Source organism: Narcine bancroftii, chromosome 6, assembly GCF_036971445.1.
Source record: "Narcine bancroftii isolate sNarBan1 chromosome 6, sNarBan1.hap1, whole genome shotgun sequence".
NCBI lineage: Eukaryota > Metazoa > Chordata > Chondrichthyes > Torpediniformes > Narcinidae > Narcine > Narcine bancroftii.
The window spans coordinates 48,487,203-48,506,684 of NC_091474.1; the positions used below are offsets into that span (position 1 = coordinate 48,487,203).

The following is a 19,482-nucleotide window of genomic DNA, read 5'->3' on the forward strand; positions in this document are numbered from 1 at the left end:
AGAGCCCACATCTGCACCCCATATTGAGGCCTTGCCTCAACAACACATCCCTGCTTTTGTATCCTACTCCTCTAGCTTTACATAACCTGGAGGATAATCTTTAGTGTATCCTGCACGAGGACTCCCAAATTTCTTTGCACCTCCGAATTTTTCAATTTTATTTTTCTCCTTCTACCAAAGTGCATGATTGTATACTTTCAAGATTCAAGTTTCCTTTATTGTCATATAATAAAGCACAAAATTTGTTTAAGTCTGTCATAAAGCAGACTGATTCTCCATCAGCAGAAATGGCCAGGCACCTGAAAGAGAAGCAAAAGAGAGGTCCCCAGAGTCACTGACTATCCATGAATTCGGCTCCAGCGCTCCCACAGCCTCCAGAGTCATACAAACTCCAGTCCAAACCATCAGCAACCCGAGATCCAGATGCAAACCTCTGACATGATCAGCCTTCAATGTACCCTCACACACCAGTTCCATTCCTGGTACCCTTTCAGCCAGTCTCCAGCAGTCTGCAGCCTGGTATGAGTCCTTTGACTGCAGTTGCTAGTAACCCATAGCTGGCCACAGGTTCCTCGCCACAGGTCACCAGCAGCCTGCTGCTTGTGTGTTCTTCAGCTGCAAAGCCCTTCAGTGTCCAAATGGGGGTGTTCTCCCTGTTACTGGCACCCTGCACAGGGGCTGCCATCTTGGGTCCAGACCCCACAGATCCTTTAACAGGTCATTTAAAACCTATATGGTGCCATCAGTAGTTGGACTGGGCAGTAGAACCCTGTAGAGGAGTGCTGTGGCTCCTCTCCTCATTCTCCGCATCAGTGGTAGTGCTGTGAGTCTGTGGCTGTTGGAGAAAATGTCAAGGACAAGGGGAAGTGGAATTGAGGTAATTGATATAAGAATTAAAACTTTCAGGAGGGAGATTTCCCCCAGAGACAATGGAGGGGCCCCTAACAGGGGAATTGGTGAAATGAGATTTATTGTGACTACATATCTGGAAGGAGAAACGGTGAGGGTGTGTGGGGCAAATTTGAGAGGGTGGGATCAGTTGGTTTCTCTTGTGTCAAGCTTGTGCAGACTTTCAGTGTTTCTGACAATAGGATGTGGAATTTTAAGGAATGGATGATGTTCACCTAGAAACCTGGGAAGGACAGAAACTGTAAACTTGCCCCTTGCCAGTACATGGCCATGGCATAAGGAAGAATTTATTCTCTGAGACTGCGACTGTTGAATTCTCTTTGCCAGAAAGCTGGAGGCGTTGAATCACTTGAGTATTTTCAGGGCTGGAACCAACAAAATCTTGCAAAAAAAACCTGGCAGCACTGCCACTGATGCGGACCTGTGGAGAGCGAAGAAAGGAGACACAGCGTTCCTCCACAGGGTTCTAATACCCATTCCAACTACCAGTGGCTCCAAACAGAGTTTAAGCAGCATGCTAAGGAAGCTGACAGTGCTTTATCTACCTTATCCAGCCTGCTTGTCACTTCCTCAGAGAATTACGATAGGTTTGTAAAGCAAGATTTTCCCTGAAGGAAACCTATCCCTGAAGGATAGGTTTTGGCCTATCCTGCCATGTGCCTTCATGATGTCATCCTTTGCCATCAACTCTAACCACCGACGTCGGTTGATAATTTTCCTTCTGCTGCCTTGCTCCCTTCTTGAATAGTGGGGTGACATTTGCAACTCACAGTGATTATATATCTTTTGATCTTACGTCACTTCTTTCTAATGATTTAATTTTTTTTTTACCAACAGAGCTACACCACCCCCTCTGCCCTCGAGCCCTTTATTTGTTACCTTTGATTCTGTGTCCCTGTTGTTCTGGAACTCACCGATTGGCTGCAACTTTGCCCTCTCTGCTCAACTTCCTACCAGCTGTCCCTAATTGTGCGCCAACCATCTCTTCCTCTGCTTCTTCACTTTGGTTCCCACTACCCCTGGAAATCTAGTTGAAACGTCTCTCCCCCCACCACCTTCAACAGCTTTAGTAAACTTCCCTGCCAGGATATTGGTTCCTTTCAAATTCTGGTGCAACCTGTTCCATTTGCACAGGTCACCCCTTCCCAGAAAAGGTTCCAATGATCCAAAGACTTGAATCCCTGCTACCTGCACCCTCTCCTCAGCCACACATTTGTCTGCACCATCTTCCTGTTCTGACCTTCCCCAGATTGTGGCACCAGGAGTAATCCAGAGATGACCACCTTGGAGATCCTGCTCTTCAGCCTCTTCCTAACTCCCTAAACTTTCTTTGCAGGTCCTTGATCCCAGTCCTGCCGATGTCCTTGGTACCAATATGTACCATGACCTCTGGCTGATCTCCCTCCACCTTAAGAATATTCTACACCCATTCAGATTCATCCTGGACCCGAGCACCCGGGAGGCAACACACTAACCTGGAGTCTCTTTTGCAGTCGCAGAATCTCCTGTCTGTTCCCCTGACTATTGAGTTCTCTATGACTATCACTCTACCTGACTTCACCCTTCCCTTCTGAAGTTCAAAGCTGTTCACGGTACTATTGGTCTGGCTGCTGCTGCCTGGCCTAGATATGTTTTTTCCCCCTTTCCCACAGTACCCAAAGAGGTATACGTGTTGATGAGGGGCATTGCCACAGGGAGTACCCTACACTGACCACCTATATCCCTTCCCTCTCCTGGCTACCTATCTCAGCTACCTACCTCCTGCCTCCTAGGTGTGATTGCATCCCTGAAACTCCTGTCTATCACCTTCTCAAATATTGCGGAGTTCATCCAACTCCACCTCCCTAACACAGTCTGTCAGAAGCTGCAGTAGGATCTACTTCTTGCAGATCAAGTTGTCAGGGATGGTGTTGGCTTCCCTCTCCATCCACATTCTGCAAGAGCCTTGGCTGTCATTCCCACTGTCTATTTATGAGCAAAGGATTAAAAAAAACATCCTTACCTTGCTTCAACTCCTGCCCCCTCTTCAAAGACTCACAAGCCAAAGACACAAATTTGCACTCCTACACAGGACACCACAAAATGGGGAGACCATCCCCGTTTGAGAAGGAGGAGCAGTGGAGATGATCCTATGGGACGGTAAGCACAGCGGTGGACCAATGAGAGGCTCCGCAGCTGAAGAACACACAGGCATTAGGCTGTTGGCAACTTGAGACACACAGGCTGCTGGTGACTGCAGTCAATGGACTCACACCAGACTGTGTACTGTGGGAAACTTGTTCGAAACTGGATGAAGGAGTACCAGTTATCGGAACCAGCATGTGAGAAGGTGCCAAGGGCGTTGAGGGCTGATCATATCAGAGGTTTGCATCTGGAGCTCAGGTTGCCAGTGGTTTGGTCTGGAGTTTATGTGGCTCTGGGAGCGCTGGAGCCAAATTCACGGACACTCAGTGACTCTGGGGGCCTCTCATTTGTTTCTCTTGCAGATGCCTGGCAATTTCTGCTGATGGTGGATCCGTCTGTCTTAGGGCAGAATAAAGCAAATTTCATGTAATATAACACCAGTTTTTAATTTAATTTTTAATTAGAAAACAATAATTTCCTCATACAGCACAGTGACAGGCCTTTTAGGCCCACAAGTCTGTGCCATCCAATTTACATCCCATTAATCTACATCCCGGCACTTTTTTTTTCATGGTGGAAGGAAACCAGAGCACCCGGAGAAAGCCCATGCAGACACAGGAGAATGTACAAACTCCTTACAGTCAGCGTGGGACTCGAACCCCGGTCCGGTCCCGATCACTGGCAACCCCGGTCTGGTCCCGATCACTGGCACTGTGAAGGTGTTGGACTAACTGCTATGTACATGGCAATGAAGGAATCTTGAATCAAGAGTCACAAAAATTGGGCAGAAAGATAGAGTTCTGGTTAAAACTCAGATCAGCTATTAACTTACTGAGTGACACAACACGCTCAAGGCGCTGTGAGTGCTTCCATTTCTACATTGGTGGTGTATCCTCACAGTGTTTTGGTCTTCTCATTTGCATGCAGTTTCTTGCTCTCTTTTTGTCTTTAATTTTTGGGTTGAACATAAGAAATAGGAGCAAGAGGGGGCCATTCAGTCCATCTAGCTAGCTCTGCCATTCATTCAGCTTGCGATTAATCTGACCATGGACTCAACTTTTCTCCAGAGCACTAAATTCCTCAACAGTGCAAAAATCTATCCAATTGTGTCTTAAGCATATTTAATGAGGCAACCTCCTCTGCTTACTTGAGCAGAGAACTCCACAGATTCAGTCCTGTCTGGGAAAAAACCACCCCCCTTCATCTCTGTCCAAAATCTACTTCTTCCGACCTTTAGGCTGTCTGCTGGTTCCAGGCTCACCTCCCTGTGAAAACAACTTTCCTGCCTCTATTATGTGTATCTCCTTAAAAATGATGTTTCCTTAAGAACCCCTCTCATTCTTCTGAACTCTGGTGAGTGCAGTCCCAGGTGACTGAAGCTCTCCTCATTGGTAACCCATCGCCTTTATAATCAACCTGGTGAACCTTTTCTGCACCACCTCCAAAGCCAGTGTACCATTTCTCAAGTAAAGGTCACGTAATAATACATTAAGGATGTAAAATACATGATATACATCAACCTTTGGCATAAGGTAAACAAAGAGTGCCTCTAACAATAGAAGAAAAAGAAGCAAAAGAAAGTCATTTCACAGACAGTGTCTGGATTCGCTTCCAGCGCTCCCACAGCCTCTGCAGCCACACAGTTCAAATTTCGGCAACCCGGGCTCCAGATCTTCAATGCCAGAGGCCCTTCTTGGCCTCAGCACCCTCTTGAATCCCGGTTCTACCACCTGGTTACCACAAGCCGGTCTCCAGCAGCCCACAAACTGTGTGAATCCTTCGACTGAAAGTCACCAGCAGCCCGCAGCTTGTGTGGGTCCTTCCGCCGTTGACCCCTCGCTGGTCCACCACCCTGGAGTCGTATTCTATTCTCTTCCTTCTCAACAGGGGGGTTTTCTTCTTACTTCTGGAACAAGTCGTTGCTTCCCCGAGTCTGAAATCTCTCGTGGAACACTATCCAGCACAGACACTGCCGACTTGGGCACAGATCTCCACGATTGCAGGATTTTTAAAAAAAATCATCAACTCCTTTAACAGGCCATTTAAAGCCATCATCATCTGGAGCGGCCAGTAGATCCCTGTGGAGCAGTGCTATATCTCTGCTCCCTGCACTCCCAAGTCTGCTCCAGCAGCAACACAGATACAGTAGAGAGACCAGAACTGCACACAGTACTCCAGGTGTGGCCTCACCAGTTCTCTGTACCGTTGCAGAAAAATCTCTCTGCTCTTAAATTCAATCCCAAACAATTAAGGTTCCATTTGCTTTCGTGATTACCTGTTACACCTACAAACCATTCTTTTGCAATTCATGCACAAGCCCTTCAGATCCCTCTTCACAACAGCATTACAATCTTTCATCATTTAAATAATATTCTGATCTTCTATTTTTCCATCTAAAGTGGTTGACTTTGTATTTACCAAATTGTACTCCATCTGCTACTCGCTTCACCTGTCTATATCTCTGCAGATTCTCTGCATCCACTGGCACAGTTTTCTTTTCCACTCAATTTGGTGTCATTAGATGCACAACACTCGGTCCCCTAATCCAAGTCGTCAATGTATATCGCAAACATTCGTGGGCCCAGCACTGACTCCTTGCTGCACTTTGCCAACCAGAGAAACACCCATTTATTCCAAATTTCTGCCTTCTCTTGGTTAACCATGCCAATACATTTCCCCCAGTTGAATGCATCCTTATTTTATAGATGTCTTTTATTGAACACCTTCTGGAAATCCAAATCCACCGATTCCTTGCCATCCCGTGCATTCATTATATCCTCAACAAACTACAATAAATTTGTCAAATGTTACCTGCCAATCCTAAATCTGTGTTACAACTGCCTGATAGAACAATTTCTATCCAAATATCTCACTATTTCTTCCTTCATGATAGCTTCAAACATTTTCCCAACTACACTGGCCTGGAGTTACCTGCCTTTTACCTGCATCATTTTTAAACAGTGGTGTGATATTTGTTGTCTTCCAATCCACCGGGACCTCCCCAGAATCCAGTATTTTGTTAAATTATCACAAACGCCTCCACTATACTTCCACCATTTCTTTCATTCCATCGGGACTTATCTACCTATAGTCCCAATGGTTTACTCAGCACAACCTCTTAAGTGATTGATATCCAGAGATTTTTGATTTTAACTAAGAGATATAAAGTGACAGAAGACGCAGTGTGTCAGTATTGCAAAAGAAATTTTAAATGAGTCATGGTCTAATTTCCTATTTTGAAGGTGATTCAGAAGGACAATGTAATGTAATGTGGAAGAACCCAGTTTCAGTGTTTAGCTTGTGTTTTGTGGGAGCAGAAGGAAGAGGCTCAGAGTTCACTGAGCATTTCAACATAAGTGTTTTCAACAAATAAAAATTAAAACAGGAATTGCTGGAAATACTCAACAAGTCCAACAGCATCCGTGTGAAGAAAAACAGTAATGATTCCGTTTGGAGATCCTTTGTCAAAACTGGAAAGGAGGAATAAACAAGGGTATCCTCAAAGAGACATCCCTTCTCCTCCACCCTCCCTACAGCTTTGTCTCCTCAGTTCTGACACCATTTCTCCTGACCTGCTGAGTATTTGCAGTTTGAGCTTCTGGTCTTATGTTGTCTCCCGAGGTAGATTAAACTTTGGAGAGTAAGTTATCCGGCAACCAGCAAATCACACACACATCGGGACTTTCAGTTCGCATGCGCATGAACCATTCTGGTCAACAGGTTTCCTGATATCTCCGGAAAATCCAGTCCAGCTGTCAATACTTCCCTTCATAAAACATCCATAATCTTAAATAACTCCAGGGTGTCACATTTTAAATTTGATTAAAAGTACGAGTTTGTGTATATTCTAATATTCATTAGCAGTTGTGAAAGTGCGGTAAAAAATGAAGGAAAGTCTCTGGAGTGACTAGTCTAATCATTTATTTCATGTTGTGTTGCAGGTCCCGAATTCGAAGGGAGCTATTCATTGAGGAAGTGCAGGCAGGGTCTCACAGTCAGACAGGATCCAGTGGCTCTCCATCTGTCAGAGGAAGTAGGACAGGTCACAGTTCAGAAGGGGAGAGCTGTGATGGAGGAGATCTGGAAGTGATGGCAGAAGAAAAGGGAAGTGTCCTGGGAGTGGACAACTACGGCACTGGGCATGTGACCCCTCAGGGAGGGCAGGTAGAGTCACTTTGTGATGAGGATGTGGAGTCTCTTGTTCAGGATGGCACTAAAGATGCCATGTTGGCAGTTGACAGAAAGGAATCACCCCATTCAGAACGAGACATATTGGCCTCTTCCACTGCCAAGGCCGAAGATGAGGGGATCCTGAAGCATCTGGGGCAAAACAAGAGATCTGACTGGGAAGCACACTTGTCAGGAGTGCCCTTGGAAGAGTTGCAGAGAAGCCGGCACTCAGTTGGAGAAGAGTCTACCTCATCAGCCTCCACGTCAGCAAGTGGAGTGGAGAGCTCCCGAGATTTGAAAGAAGATACCTCGTTGGTCCAGCAGTCAGGCAAAGAACGGAGTGCAGGCTGTGGAAGCTCTTCATCCACTTCCACTGTAGGCTTTCAGAAACGGCTGTTCAGCTTCTCTGACACAGCATCACCTTCCCAAAAATCAAGCTTGCGAGAGAACAGCTTGAGGCGGAAGAAAGCAGCAAACCTGAACAACATTATCCATCGCTTGGAGAAGGCTGCAAGTCGGGAAGAGCCCATTGAATGGGAATTTTGAGATTAAATTATTAATTATGCACAACTCCCGACAGATAGGTATTGAGAAACCTTGGACACTGTACTCGATTTATCCTGTCATGCACTTAATGCCCTGCAGGCCACAGGGTAAAAATGCCATAGGCCAAGGTGCAGATAAAAAGGAGAGCATTAAGTTCTGTTCATCGTTACATTTTCAAAGCAAGAGTTGAAACTTGCAGTTAAGCTTTTGTACCCTGAAGTGTTTTTGTGTCATGACTGATTTTCAAACTGTCTGGGATTAACTGTTACAGCTTTGCCTTTCCCCCTCTGCCATGTGGGCTTCAAGCAGCGGCAACCATCGGCTAAAGAGGGGTTCCTTGCCATAAAATGGCAGCAGAGCGACATTACACTATTAACTTCTTAAGCAGAAACAAAATTGGAGAGTTTTCAAATGACTAGAATTTTATAGCTGTTCAGTTGCCACTGGGAGATTGCACAGTCATCTGACTCTAAACACACTAGTTTGGTTTCTTAGATATTTTGAGATTTCTTGCTGTTTTAAACTTTGAAAGAGAAAAACACATTTAGCCCACTTATTTTTTAAAAAAAAGGTTATGTAAAAAAAGATTTGTCAAAAAGATGTGGTAGATGAGTTAGTGTCTCTTTGTATGTGAATTTAGAATAATGATATGTAGTGCACATTGTTTCATAGCTTTAACTGACTCTGGTTCCTCTGCAGGCCAGGGTTTGTTTAATACACTCCATTTTAGGCCAAATCAGGACAAGATCTGAACCTAGATATTTTATAACCTGCTTTTTAACCTCTAAACCACAAAGCACGCTGATCAGACCTCATATTATTGTCCTTTTGTGTGCGAGAGTGTGTGTGTGAGAACAAATTTGTATGTACGTAAGTTTTTATGTCTGGCTGGTTTCATACACACCAATGCACATTTAGAGTGCGTACTGCCACCCTCTCCTCAATAAGCTGTGTCATCAGTAGGGCTTGTATAAGTTAGCTTGTTACAAGTTACATTATTTTCTTGCCATATCTTTTATTAAAACTAACCGTAGATAATTTCAGTATACAAGAATATTTTTTGTGCTTATTTATAGATGCGGTTTTTTCTATCCGTTGTTAGGATTTGATGAAAGGGAGCGAGTCTTGTTCTAAAAGGTCAGACTGCCGGCAGTATTTGGGATATTTTACGTTTCACTGGATAAATATTGACTCCTTCGTCATCTTTCAAGCTCCAGATGATTGATTAGAAGTTGTTTCACAGTGTAAATTGCAATCATGATTTTTGTGTTGGTCTTTTAGGTCAGAATCCATTGAAGTATCTGTAGCACAATCCTAACTTGTCATTTTAATTATAATATATGAACTCTGTTTTCTAATAATAATTCTGGCTGAGGAGTTTATACCTGATATTGCACCATGTGTGTTGTGTGTAGTTTTGTAGCAGATTATGGCTGTTTATAGGGAAAACTACATTTTCTGCATGATATGTTAAATAATCATAGATTTCTTCCACAAAAATTGTGCATATTGATTAAGCACTTAGCTGTTAAGTGCCCCTTATGGTGCCGATTCAACTCCAGCTGGTTATAGAGAAGGGCTCTAGGAGGCTGCAAGGCAGGAAGTTGAAGTGAAATCCTCCAGCATTCATCTCCACCAGAGAGCACTCATCAACATCACGCTCAATAAGCTGCCTTGTGAAAACCAGCATTCTCTTACATGCATACTGTTAGCTCAGGCGCGAGTGCAAAAGTACCAGCACATATCATCCTCCTGGCACTGGAGGGTAGCAGGTTACTGCTATTCAACCCTATTAACGTTTCATTTTGAGCTTCCTCATCTGACCCAAGGGCAAGAGGAACAGCTCCTTCCAGTGCTCTGCTCTGAGATGTGGTCCAGCAGTTCCTCTTCCTCCTTGTGGGCAACAATTCCACAATCTGGCGACGGGTAAGATGTGCACCCTCGGAATTTATGACCCAAAAAACAGGGCATTTGACTCCACCGGTTGACCACGTAACCCACCGTGTGGGTGAAATGATTAACTGAACTTAATTTTACCACCTGTCAGATGGAATTTCACCATAAGTTTTCAGATAATTAGGATTACAGACTAATTATTGGATTACTAGTCAAGTGATTCAACCACAATTCTCCTTTGCACAGCCTGCAAAACCACACAATTGCCTCTAAGAACCAGTGAGCAAGAGGTATGTCCCCTTTTTCATGAGATTTGTGTGTTTATACTGTGATCATGTTGTGGAGTAAGAAGGAAATTAGTAATGGGACAGAATAGTTCCACAGGATTTGCATCTTGCTTGACCCTCTCCTCTCAAACATGAGCATTAAGGCAGCACACTGAACTTTGCCCAGTGCCAGAAATTTGCTGCCATTGATAGTTTCATTTTTGTCCAGACTTCAGGCCTGAGATTGCACCACTGCCAACAAAGAATGTGGAAGCTTCCCATTTCAGAAACTTTAATCAAAGAAAACATTTTATTAAATTCCTAACTATTTTTGAAACTTTAATTTTTTCATCTGTTGACTAAAACTTTACCTTAAGCAAGTAAGCCCTTACCCAAAATAATCCACCTTGCAATGTGATCTTTATGCTGGACAACTCTGGAAACTAAATCTCCATTTGAGCATGTGAGAATTGATGTTGGGATAATTTGGCACTTCAGGGTTGTTTGTTTCAAATAATAATAATAATGTTTGCAGTGGACATTTCTGAAAAGGTCTATCCACATTAGAAGTTTGGGATTATCTGCACAACTGTCCCATGGTGACTGTAACAGAGTTGATAATATTTGGAACAGTCTTGACAAATATGATTTTGCAGAGATTAGTTGGACCATAGGTTTTGTGTAATCAGCCTACTATAGCATGAAAAGGATGCTGTGCCAGCAACAGTTTATTTACCAGGCAGGCAAGTGATTTTATTCATTGTAACTTTCTGATTTTTGGTTTATGTATCTCATTATTATCTGTAGGCTTCATTCTTTTGTTGACACTGGTGTTTAACTTTAGAATTGTGTCTTAATTCACAAGAATATAATGTAGCACACATTAGAAATCTTTTAATATTCATGATTAAAAAGTTCCCAAGAATAGTGACATAATATTTTGTACATAATCTAAGTTAATAACTACAAAAGTACAGATCACTGCCTTGGGAAGTGATCAAACCCCAAAAATGCATTCTTTTTTTGACGTGCAAAACTTAATAGTTTAATCACCGGAGATATGCTGAAGTTAAATTTGACGGTTTTACAGTAATAATCCCCAGTCAAGTTGGTTTGGCTTTATTCTTGTTTTGTAAATACCTTTTGGAGCTGAAATTCTGAGAACATATAAACATTTACTTTAATTCTGTGTTGGGAACACTGGTAATTTATTCCTTTTGAAATTTAGGTCAGCTTGGCTGGAGAATCGAGTTGTTTTCTTTTGATAACTATAAATTGTGCATCTATTACCCTATTCATATTCCCTGTCATTTTAAGCCTATCACCATTCACAGTTACTTCAAAATAGATGCTTTAATTGAAATTCCAAGCTACAAGTTTTGTGTCATTTTTATTAAAGTTATTTTATTAAAATTGTAAACCTTATTTCATTTCAAGACAAGCACCCTTACAATCACATTTTATAGCCAATCTGAGTCAAGACAGTTGCTGCCTGTGATTTTGCGGTGTGTATTTGCAGATTCTGTTGTTTTGTGTAATTAATTGTGGGTCATAATTTTGCGAACTTGATTTTTGATTTTTTGCATGCCAACAGTGAAGGTGGTAAAATATTTCAGTTCTTCTGAGTGAAGATGCCCAGACACATTGGCAATGCTATATCATCAAGACTGAGGTTCTGACCACATTGTCCACATTCATTGGTGGATCTGTACAATATTGTCTGTGTCATTCTTTTGCATGTACTCTTTCCAAGGAACTACTTGGACTTGGTGATGCTAGTCTGGTTCTGTGGTGTCTTAAGAATATTTCTTGTCTGAGTCTCAGTTCTACAGAGATTCTGAAATGTATTGAGTTTTACATTTTATGTCAGGAGCACTTTGTATGCAACATTTCTATTTTCATTTAAAACCTTGTTGAAGGTTTGTGTTGAAGAGCCTTCTGTCCTAGACATCAACAAACATTCCACTTTTGACCCATACCATCTACTGAGACCTTCCCGATATTCCTTTGTTTGGATGGGTTTGCACCCACATCTTCTGAGATTGCCATCTGCATTATGTAGCCACCTTAAAATTTGCTAATTAAAAGTTTTCCCATGAATCTCTGCTCAATTCATGCATCCCAGCATTTGATGCTAATTTTTGAAGCTGGAATGTGTAACTGGGAATACAGAGCAAACTCTTGTGTGCCTTGATTAGGATAGTGCGCAAAGAATGAAAGTCATTCTCTGTCGTAACCTTAGATACTGCGAATACAGTCACTGAATTGACTCCCATACACAGATGCGCCCCAGTGGAAAAAAGGTAGAATACATACTTATTTTACAAAGAATATATTTTTAAAATCTGTTGTGATACAGTCACAGAAGCACAAGATTTCTAAAATCAGGAGAAAAGGAAGAAGAAATTCTGTTCAAAGCCTTAGTAATATTTTCCTATAAAGTCCTTCTAAATGGCGGGTCAGCATATTTTCCCTCAAAAGCACTATTATAAGAAGCAATATTAACATTCCATAGATTTTTCATTGTAATTTTGTAAAAATTTCCCCTTTAAATTCTTATCCCATAACTCTTTAAAAATTAAATAATTTTTGTTGTTCAACAGCAAAGATGCACTCAAGTTTCCACATCTACTTTTCAGTTTAGAGTCGCAGCAGCCCAATATCCATGTGCTGAAATTCCATTTGTAAATAAATCTCTGCTCATACGTTCTAGGAACTGGCCACCTAGATTTTATCTGAAAATCTCGCACACGTTTCCTAATTTGCGTATAACATATTAACATCTCCAAAACTCATTTTTAGAAGGGGGTCCAAAAGGAAGAGTCTCAACATTTACAACAAAATTCAGTCTTTCTCCAATTACTTCCTGCAGCTGATCAATTAACCTTGGGATTAATTTATTATTTTGAAGTATCCTTCAACTTGCAGGCTTATTCTTCAGCTGTCTTACCTATATGGAACTTTTTAAAAGATGAGTTCAATTCCTGAGAACAGTCACGTCTAATCCATTCATTGTATAGATCTATATATTTTAATCATTGCTAGAAGCAAGGTATTTTCTGTTTCTCATAAAGGAGAGACAGGTTCTGCATTCATTGCAATATATTCAGTGTGCAACATCACCAATGGGATTAATATGCTCTTGCAACTCACTAGCATTTAGTAAGCACCTCCCTCAGTCTGAATCCATGAAATACACACAGAGAAATATAACTGTCATTGGTTAAACGTTTTGAAGTTGATTACATTTTTTTTCTAATTTTCCCAAGAAGCTGGATATTGCAGAAAATATGTATTTTAAATCAGGAAATGGGACAGATGCTTTTGTGTCCTGTGGTTGTTCAGCACTTGCCTTTCACTTTTTTTTTTGTTCCCTCTTTAAGTTGATAGTGATTTTGCTTTAGTAATGTAAGTATTATCCCTGGCAGAACAGAACAGAGGAATTTTCTGTTAAGATGGCCATCGATCTGATGGCCAAGAAACAAGATGGTTGACATAGCCATGGATCTATGGGCAGGTTGAAGTGGGATGGTTGAGATGGCCATGGTCCAATGGGCAGGTAACAAGATGGTTGAGATGGGCATGGGTCTCATGGGCGGGTAGCATTGATGGTTGAGATGGTCATGGTCCAATGGGTAGGCAGCAGTGGAATGGTTGAGATGATCATAGGTCTTTCTCTTTATTTCAATAGCTTGGACTATCCTGCCAAGACACACAATCTTCCCTTTGAGAACACAATGCTTTTTCTATATAATTTACCACCTGTTGAGTTTAACTCTTTTCACCCCCTTTTACATTTTACTTCTTCATTCCCAAATTTGGTGCTTTATAGCATTATTGTTCCAGTTCAATTGTAAAATCTGAGCTTCATCATAAAAATAAAACAATCCATTCTTCCTTTTTCCTTCTCAAACTAGTAATAGCTAAAATAGTTCCAATTATCTGCATGCAATCTTATTTATTTTGAGGAGTTGTTTCCCTCCATATCCTGTCGTCTTATTTTTAATATTTTCCCCTTTGCATGAAGGTATCAGTAAAACTCATTGAATGCACTAATTGATCACTGTAATGGATGCTTTGTGCATCTCATAGGGACAGTTTTTCACTTTGTTCCCCATTAGTGAATGTAAACCGTTTGGGTTCTAGGTTGGGTTTGTGATTTTTTTTAAAAATATGAATATTGGTGAGTAAAATATAACTGAATGTCTATTATATATCTTTTGTCTTTAAACAAAAGCTGCTTGAAACATGAGGTCAGCCATTAGCTTTGTCATGGCCCCTTGCGCACTTCATCTGCAGACTTAATTGCCCTCTGTCTGGTCACTCACCTCCATGGGGTTCGACACCACCGAGTTGTTTGTTTCGTTGACTTCGGTTTCCACATACCCTCCCTTTCCTCGACAGTCACTGATTTCACCAGGGAAACCCATCTTGTTTGCTTTGCTTTGTGCTTTCTGAAAATCTATATTATGGCCATGCCTTCAATCATAGTTCTTCATCTTTTCTGATCAACATCTTGAGACTACTTCCCCAGGATATGCTTTTATAGTGTGTTAAGGCACAATATAAAGGCGGTGATTTTGTTGTTGTATGCTAAATTAATAAAGATTATTACTACTGGTGTTTTAATGATAGGAGTTTGGAATATTGTCTTTGGAAACAGTTCACTGATACAGTAACAATGTTGAGCTCCTGAGTCTTAACCCAGGCCAGATCGGCTGACAATTTAAAGTGTCCCTTTGAATAGGAGACTGGATGGACATTCAGACCAGACCAAGTCCGATGGAATAAAAACACAGACCTGCTGGAGGAACTCAGCAGGTCTTGTAGAATCTATAGGAGGTATCACGTTTCAGGCCTGAGCTCTTCTTCGAGGTATGCCTTGAAGAAGGGCTCAGTCGGTTAAATATCTTTACTTTCTGTGGGTGCTGTGAGATCTGCTGAGGTCCTCCAGCATTTCTGCTTTTACTATAATCACAGTGTATGCAGACGTTCGTGTTTCACTCAAGTCCGATGGAGGCACAAGTGACTGCTCATGGTGGAATCTGGAGTAATCCATTTGTTTTCCCTGAATTTTTCTGAGGTTTCACAAGATATTTATGACTGTGCTGGGCTCTGACTCTCCCTCCCTCCCTCTCACTCCCATCTCCTGCATACCCAGTCCTGATCCAGGTCACCCTCTCTTCAACACCCCCCTCCATAATCCCAATCCTGATTCAGGTCTCTCACTTTCACCATCTCCACACTCCCAATCTCATCCAGGTGTTTGCCTCATGCTCTCACCTCCTCTACACTGAGTCTTAATCCAGGTCTTCCTTCATCTTCCTCTCACCCAGTCCTGATCCAGGTCTCTCTTTCTCGCTCACATCCACTTCGTACTCCCAACCTGATCCAGGTCTCTATCCTTCTCACTTTCATCTCCTCCCTCTCGTGATCAAGGTCTCTCCCTCCCTCTCATGTCCATCTGTCCTCCACACTCCTTATCCAGGTTTCTGTCCCCTCAGAAGCTTCCTGACCCACTGAGCTCCACTAATTAATGTTTTATTCATATTGTTTGGCCTTGTTTCCTTCTCCAAAGTTCATTGGTCAACACGTGACAGTCCAACAGCCTCATTGGTATCAGCTGAATTCCACAAAAGTCACTGCATGAATCAACTCAATTCATGTTGATTATGAATAATTTACCTTGTGTGCTCTGAACTTTGGCTTTATCTCATTCATATTCTTCCCCTGTAGATGTACAGAACTCGTGTAAAAATTGGATTCTCACAAAATTTGATTTGGAAGCAATCCCACGTTAGAGGATAGAATTTGACTTGGTACCTAAACAGTGAATCTGGTCATGAATTTGTGACCTGCTGTAATCTACAATTAATCAACTTTTAATGTTTGTGGAGTTCCTTCTGAAAATTTAGAAAATTCCATTCAGCTGAAAGATTAACAGTGAGTTGTGGCTCAGATGAAAGTTCAAGAGTCAAAAGGCCAATATAAGCTCAGATAATGTTCATGGCAGCTAGAATATTTGAGAGCTTTATTTGTGACTTGAAGAAATAAGTGATGTAAACAAATACATCCAGGGCTATAGTTGCAGATAGAGGCTGTTTATTTACATCTGCGTAGTCTCACTTTGATCACTGCTTCAATGCTCTGTAAAGTGTCCCATGAATCTTACTTCGGAAAGAGTGAAATATTGTAAGGTCTTGTTTTGGTAGATTGAAAAGTAAAAGCCATCATAAGGAGAGAGATCGTCCAGAAATCTGAATATTTACGTATTAGGGTGATACAGAATAGAAAACAGACCCTTCTAACCTGTGCCAAACTATTATTCAGCCTAGTCCCACCGACTTGCACCCAGTCCATTGCCCTCCATACCCCTCCCATCCATGTTCCTGTCCAAATTCTTATATGTGAAAATTGAGCCCGCATTCACCACTTCAGCTGGCAACTTACTCACGCTCCACTATTCTCTGTGTGAAGATGTTCCCCTTGAACTTTTCCCCTTTCATCCTTAACCTATGTCCTCTGGTTTGTATCTCACCTACCCTCAATGGAAAAAGCCTACTTGCATTTACTCTGTCTATACCCCTCATAAACTCTTTCAGTCGATTATTTCTTTCAAAGTGCCCATAGATGACACTCCAGTTATGTAAGCATTTATGCCTTTCACTCTGAATCAGTGGACTGTCCAGTCTTGTTTCTGTGTTCTGTCCCAGAGGTGGTATTTCCTGCATTGCTCACGATCAGCAGTTAGGGTTGATCGCCTGAGTTGCAGTCACATAAAACAAGATCCCATAGTTAAAATGTTCAGCCAGTGGACACTGAAGAAGAAATGTTGTATGATTTTGAATGATAGGTTATATCTAAGATCTTAACTCGCCTTTACTCTCCTCTGAAGTTGACTGACTTGCTGAGAGTTGTTGGCTTTTTTTGGACACAACGTGTGCTGCTTTTAGTTTTGGGATGATCTGTGTCATTGGATTAAGTATGAGCATTGAAAATAAGTTTCACTTCTGCCTGTTGCTCTGGAGGACATTAGCTTTGTGCAGCATTAATTTCTGAAGCATGAGTATGACTCGTCATGTATAAGTTGGGGATGAAATCTTTGTTTCTGCCTCCTAGAGCCCCTTTGAATCAAATTGTTTATTAATAAGTTAAAAGAAAAGGCTTTATGCACAAAATCTTTTCCATTGTTGTTGGGAAGGGTAGTGGAATTCATCGAATTATACATGATCATCTGTGCAATAATTATTTGGCATTAGCAGGCCCAGAGTACGACTGCAGCAGCACTTGCATGGCACACTGACCTGGATGATTTTAATGAGCTTCTTGTCCTTGCCCCTTCCCCAGATGTTTTTGTGGTGTCTCACAGTTTAGCTGCATTTCATTTATTAACACTATCACATACTCAGTGTTTTAGATGATTTTTAAAATTGCTATTCACAGTCACAGAAAGACTTCACAACAATAAAACTCAGATGACCAAAACAAAGTGTCATTTTGTGCACATGGCTCTTCGGTAACTATTTTTCACTGTGATCCACGTTTCATGGCTGTTTTTTTTTTCTTGGTATTAGAAATAGGTCAAATTTTTTCAGTGTGGCTGGTAGAAGGTGGAATCTGCTCCTCGTTGACAGAATCAGGTTTCTCTCTGTCTCTAGTAACTAGTCATATTGCATACTTTGTTCTCAGCACTGTAAACAGTCCCTATATGATATGGAGAAGCAATATCACTGTATGAAACTCACATGATGTATTATTCACTAGCACCCTAGGTGTGATAATTGAAGTAAATATCTTTTATACAAACACACTATTGGCTTTCATTGTCTTTATTTATGTGTTCAAAGCAAACAGTTTAGTTTGTGATGCAGAGTTGAAATGTGCATTCTGTTCCTTTCTGAGGAATGGCTCTGTGCTGATGTTAGGAACTACTACCCCAATGCCAGTTAATAAACTCAGACCCATCTAATTGCTCATTGTGAAAAGTTGCTGTGTTCCTACTAACCTCCAGCAGATGCTCAGTTATTCTCTTCCAGAGAAAAGTTATTCTCTTCCAGAGAAAAAGCAGGAGTTTTACCCAGTGTGATTCCCACCAGCCACCCGGATGTCCTTCCCTCGACAGCCCAGCCATTCACTGTCCAGGTAGGCAACTACCACACCTTTAACAGAAGTGATCGGTAACTAGAATTATCCAGCATCTTTTGCACAGTTGAATTGGAATCTGTCTTGTTCATAGAGTTGTATGTTCTTCGTCTGTGTTGTCTTTAACCTCAGGAAGTCTTTTTTTTCCCCACGTTTCATCCCACCAGTTTCAGGGGAATCAAAACCATGTGTATGAGTATGAAAGTTAGTCAAAGTAAGATCTGCTGAAGAAAGCTACCTACAAGCTATATTTTAATCTGTTTTTAACAATAGCCCAGTACAACCTTTAGTGCAACGTTATTACAGCACTAGCGACCTAGGTTCGAATCCAGCATTGTCTGTAAGGAGTTTGTACATTCTCCCCATGTCTGCATGGGTTTCCTCTGTTTATTCCCATCCTTCAAACGTATGGGGGTTGTAGGTTGATTAGTGTACCTGGGCAGAAGGGGCTCGTGGGCCAGAAGGGCCTGTAACTGTGGTATACGTCCAATTAAAAACTACCTTCAACCTATAGTTAATTATTTCTCTGTTCTTGCCTAAATGTTGTTGAATTCTATTAAAGCAGTCAAACACGAAAGTCTGCAGACACCATGGCTAAAGTAAAAACACAATGCTGGTCGATGAAGGGTTCAAACCCAAAATGTTGGTTATGTATCTGTTTTTGGTACATAAAGTACACTGTTAGACTTGCTGAGTTTCTCCAGCATTGTGTTTTTAGATTTTTAAAGCATTCCCCAAACACTGAGGTCACATCACTTTCTTTCACCCATCCTTTCCAGAGATTAGTTCCTCTCTCACATAAAACAAGGTCTTCCTTTCTAGTACCATCCTTGGTGGGAATTCTAGTGACCCAAGTGATGTCTCACCAGTGCCTTTTAAGCCTCAACTTCACATCCCTGCTCTTATATTTTATTCCTCTTGAAGTGAATACCAGCATTACATTTGCCTTCTTCACAATAGTCTCAACCTGCAAGTTTACCTTCAGGCTCTCCTGCACAAGAACTCCCAGGTCCTTTTGCATCTGGGTATTTTCAATTTTCTCGCCATTTAAAAAATAGTCTGCCTATCAACATTCCTTTTGCATGGTAGGTTGAGCTTAACCAATCTAATAGTGTTTTTCAAGGTTACCAGGAAAGTTGATGAAGAAAAGACTGTGTCTACATGGATTTTATCAACGAGTATGAAAAACTTCCAAATGTGAGATTAGTCAAGAAAATTCAGTCATTCAGTATTCATGGTGAGGTAGTAAACTGGATTTGACATTGGCTTTATGGGAGAAACCAGAAAGTGGTAGTGGATGATTGCTTCTTGGACTGGAGGCCTGTAATTAGTGATGTGTCTCAAGGATCGTGCTGGTTTCACAGATTGAATCATAAATGTGTCATTTTGCAGCACTGGTATTGTGCATTACACATGCAAAAATTGCTAT

The 19,482-nt window shown here is 41.5% G+C and overlaps 1 protein-coding gene across 15 annotated transcripts in view; it reads left to right on the top strand.

Annotated features, from left to right (window-relative positions):
• The window catches only part of LOC138736062 (protein CASP-like), a 525,702-nt gene that overhangs the window by 470,117 nt on the left and 36,103 nt on the right, over positions 1 to 19,482 (top strand). For 13 of the 15 annotated variants that reach the window (XM_069884929.1, XM_069884921.1, XM_069884920.1 and 10 more), the window contains one exon: positions 6,975 to 17,721. The exons of the other annotated variants lie outside the window; for them this stretch is intronic. In XM_069884929.1, the coding sequence (XP_069741030.1) occupies positions 6,975 to 7,749 (775 nt within the window). In that variant the 3' untranslated portion in view covers positions 7,750 to 17,721. Of the gene's footprint in view, positions 1 to 6,974; positions 17,722 to 19,482 lie in introns of those variants that run through there. 15 annotated transcript variants of the gene reach the window in all.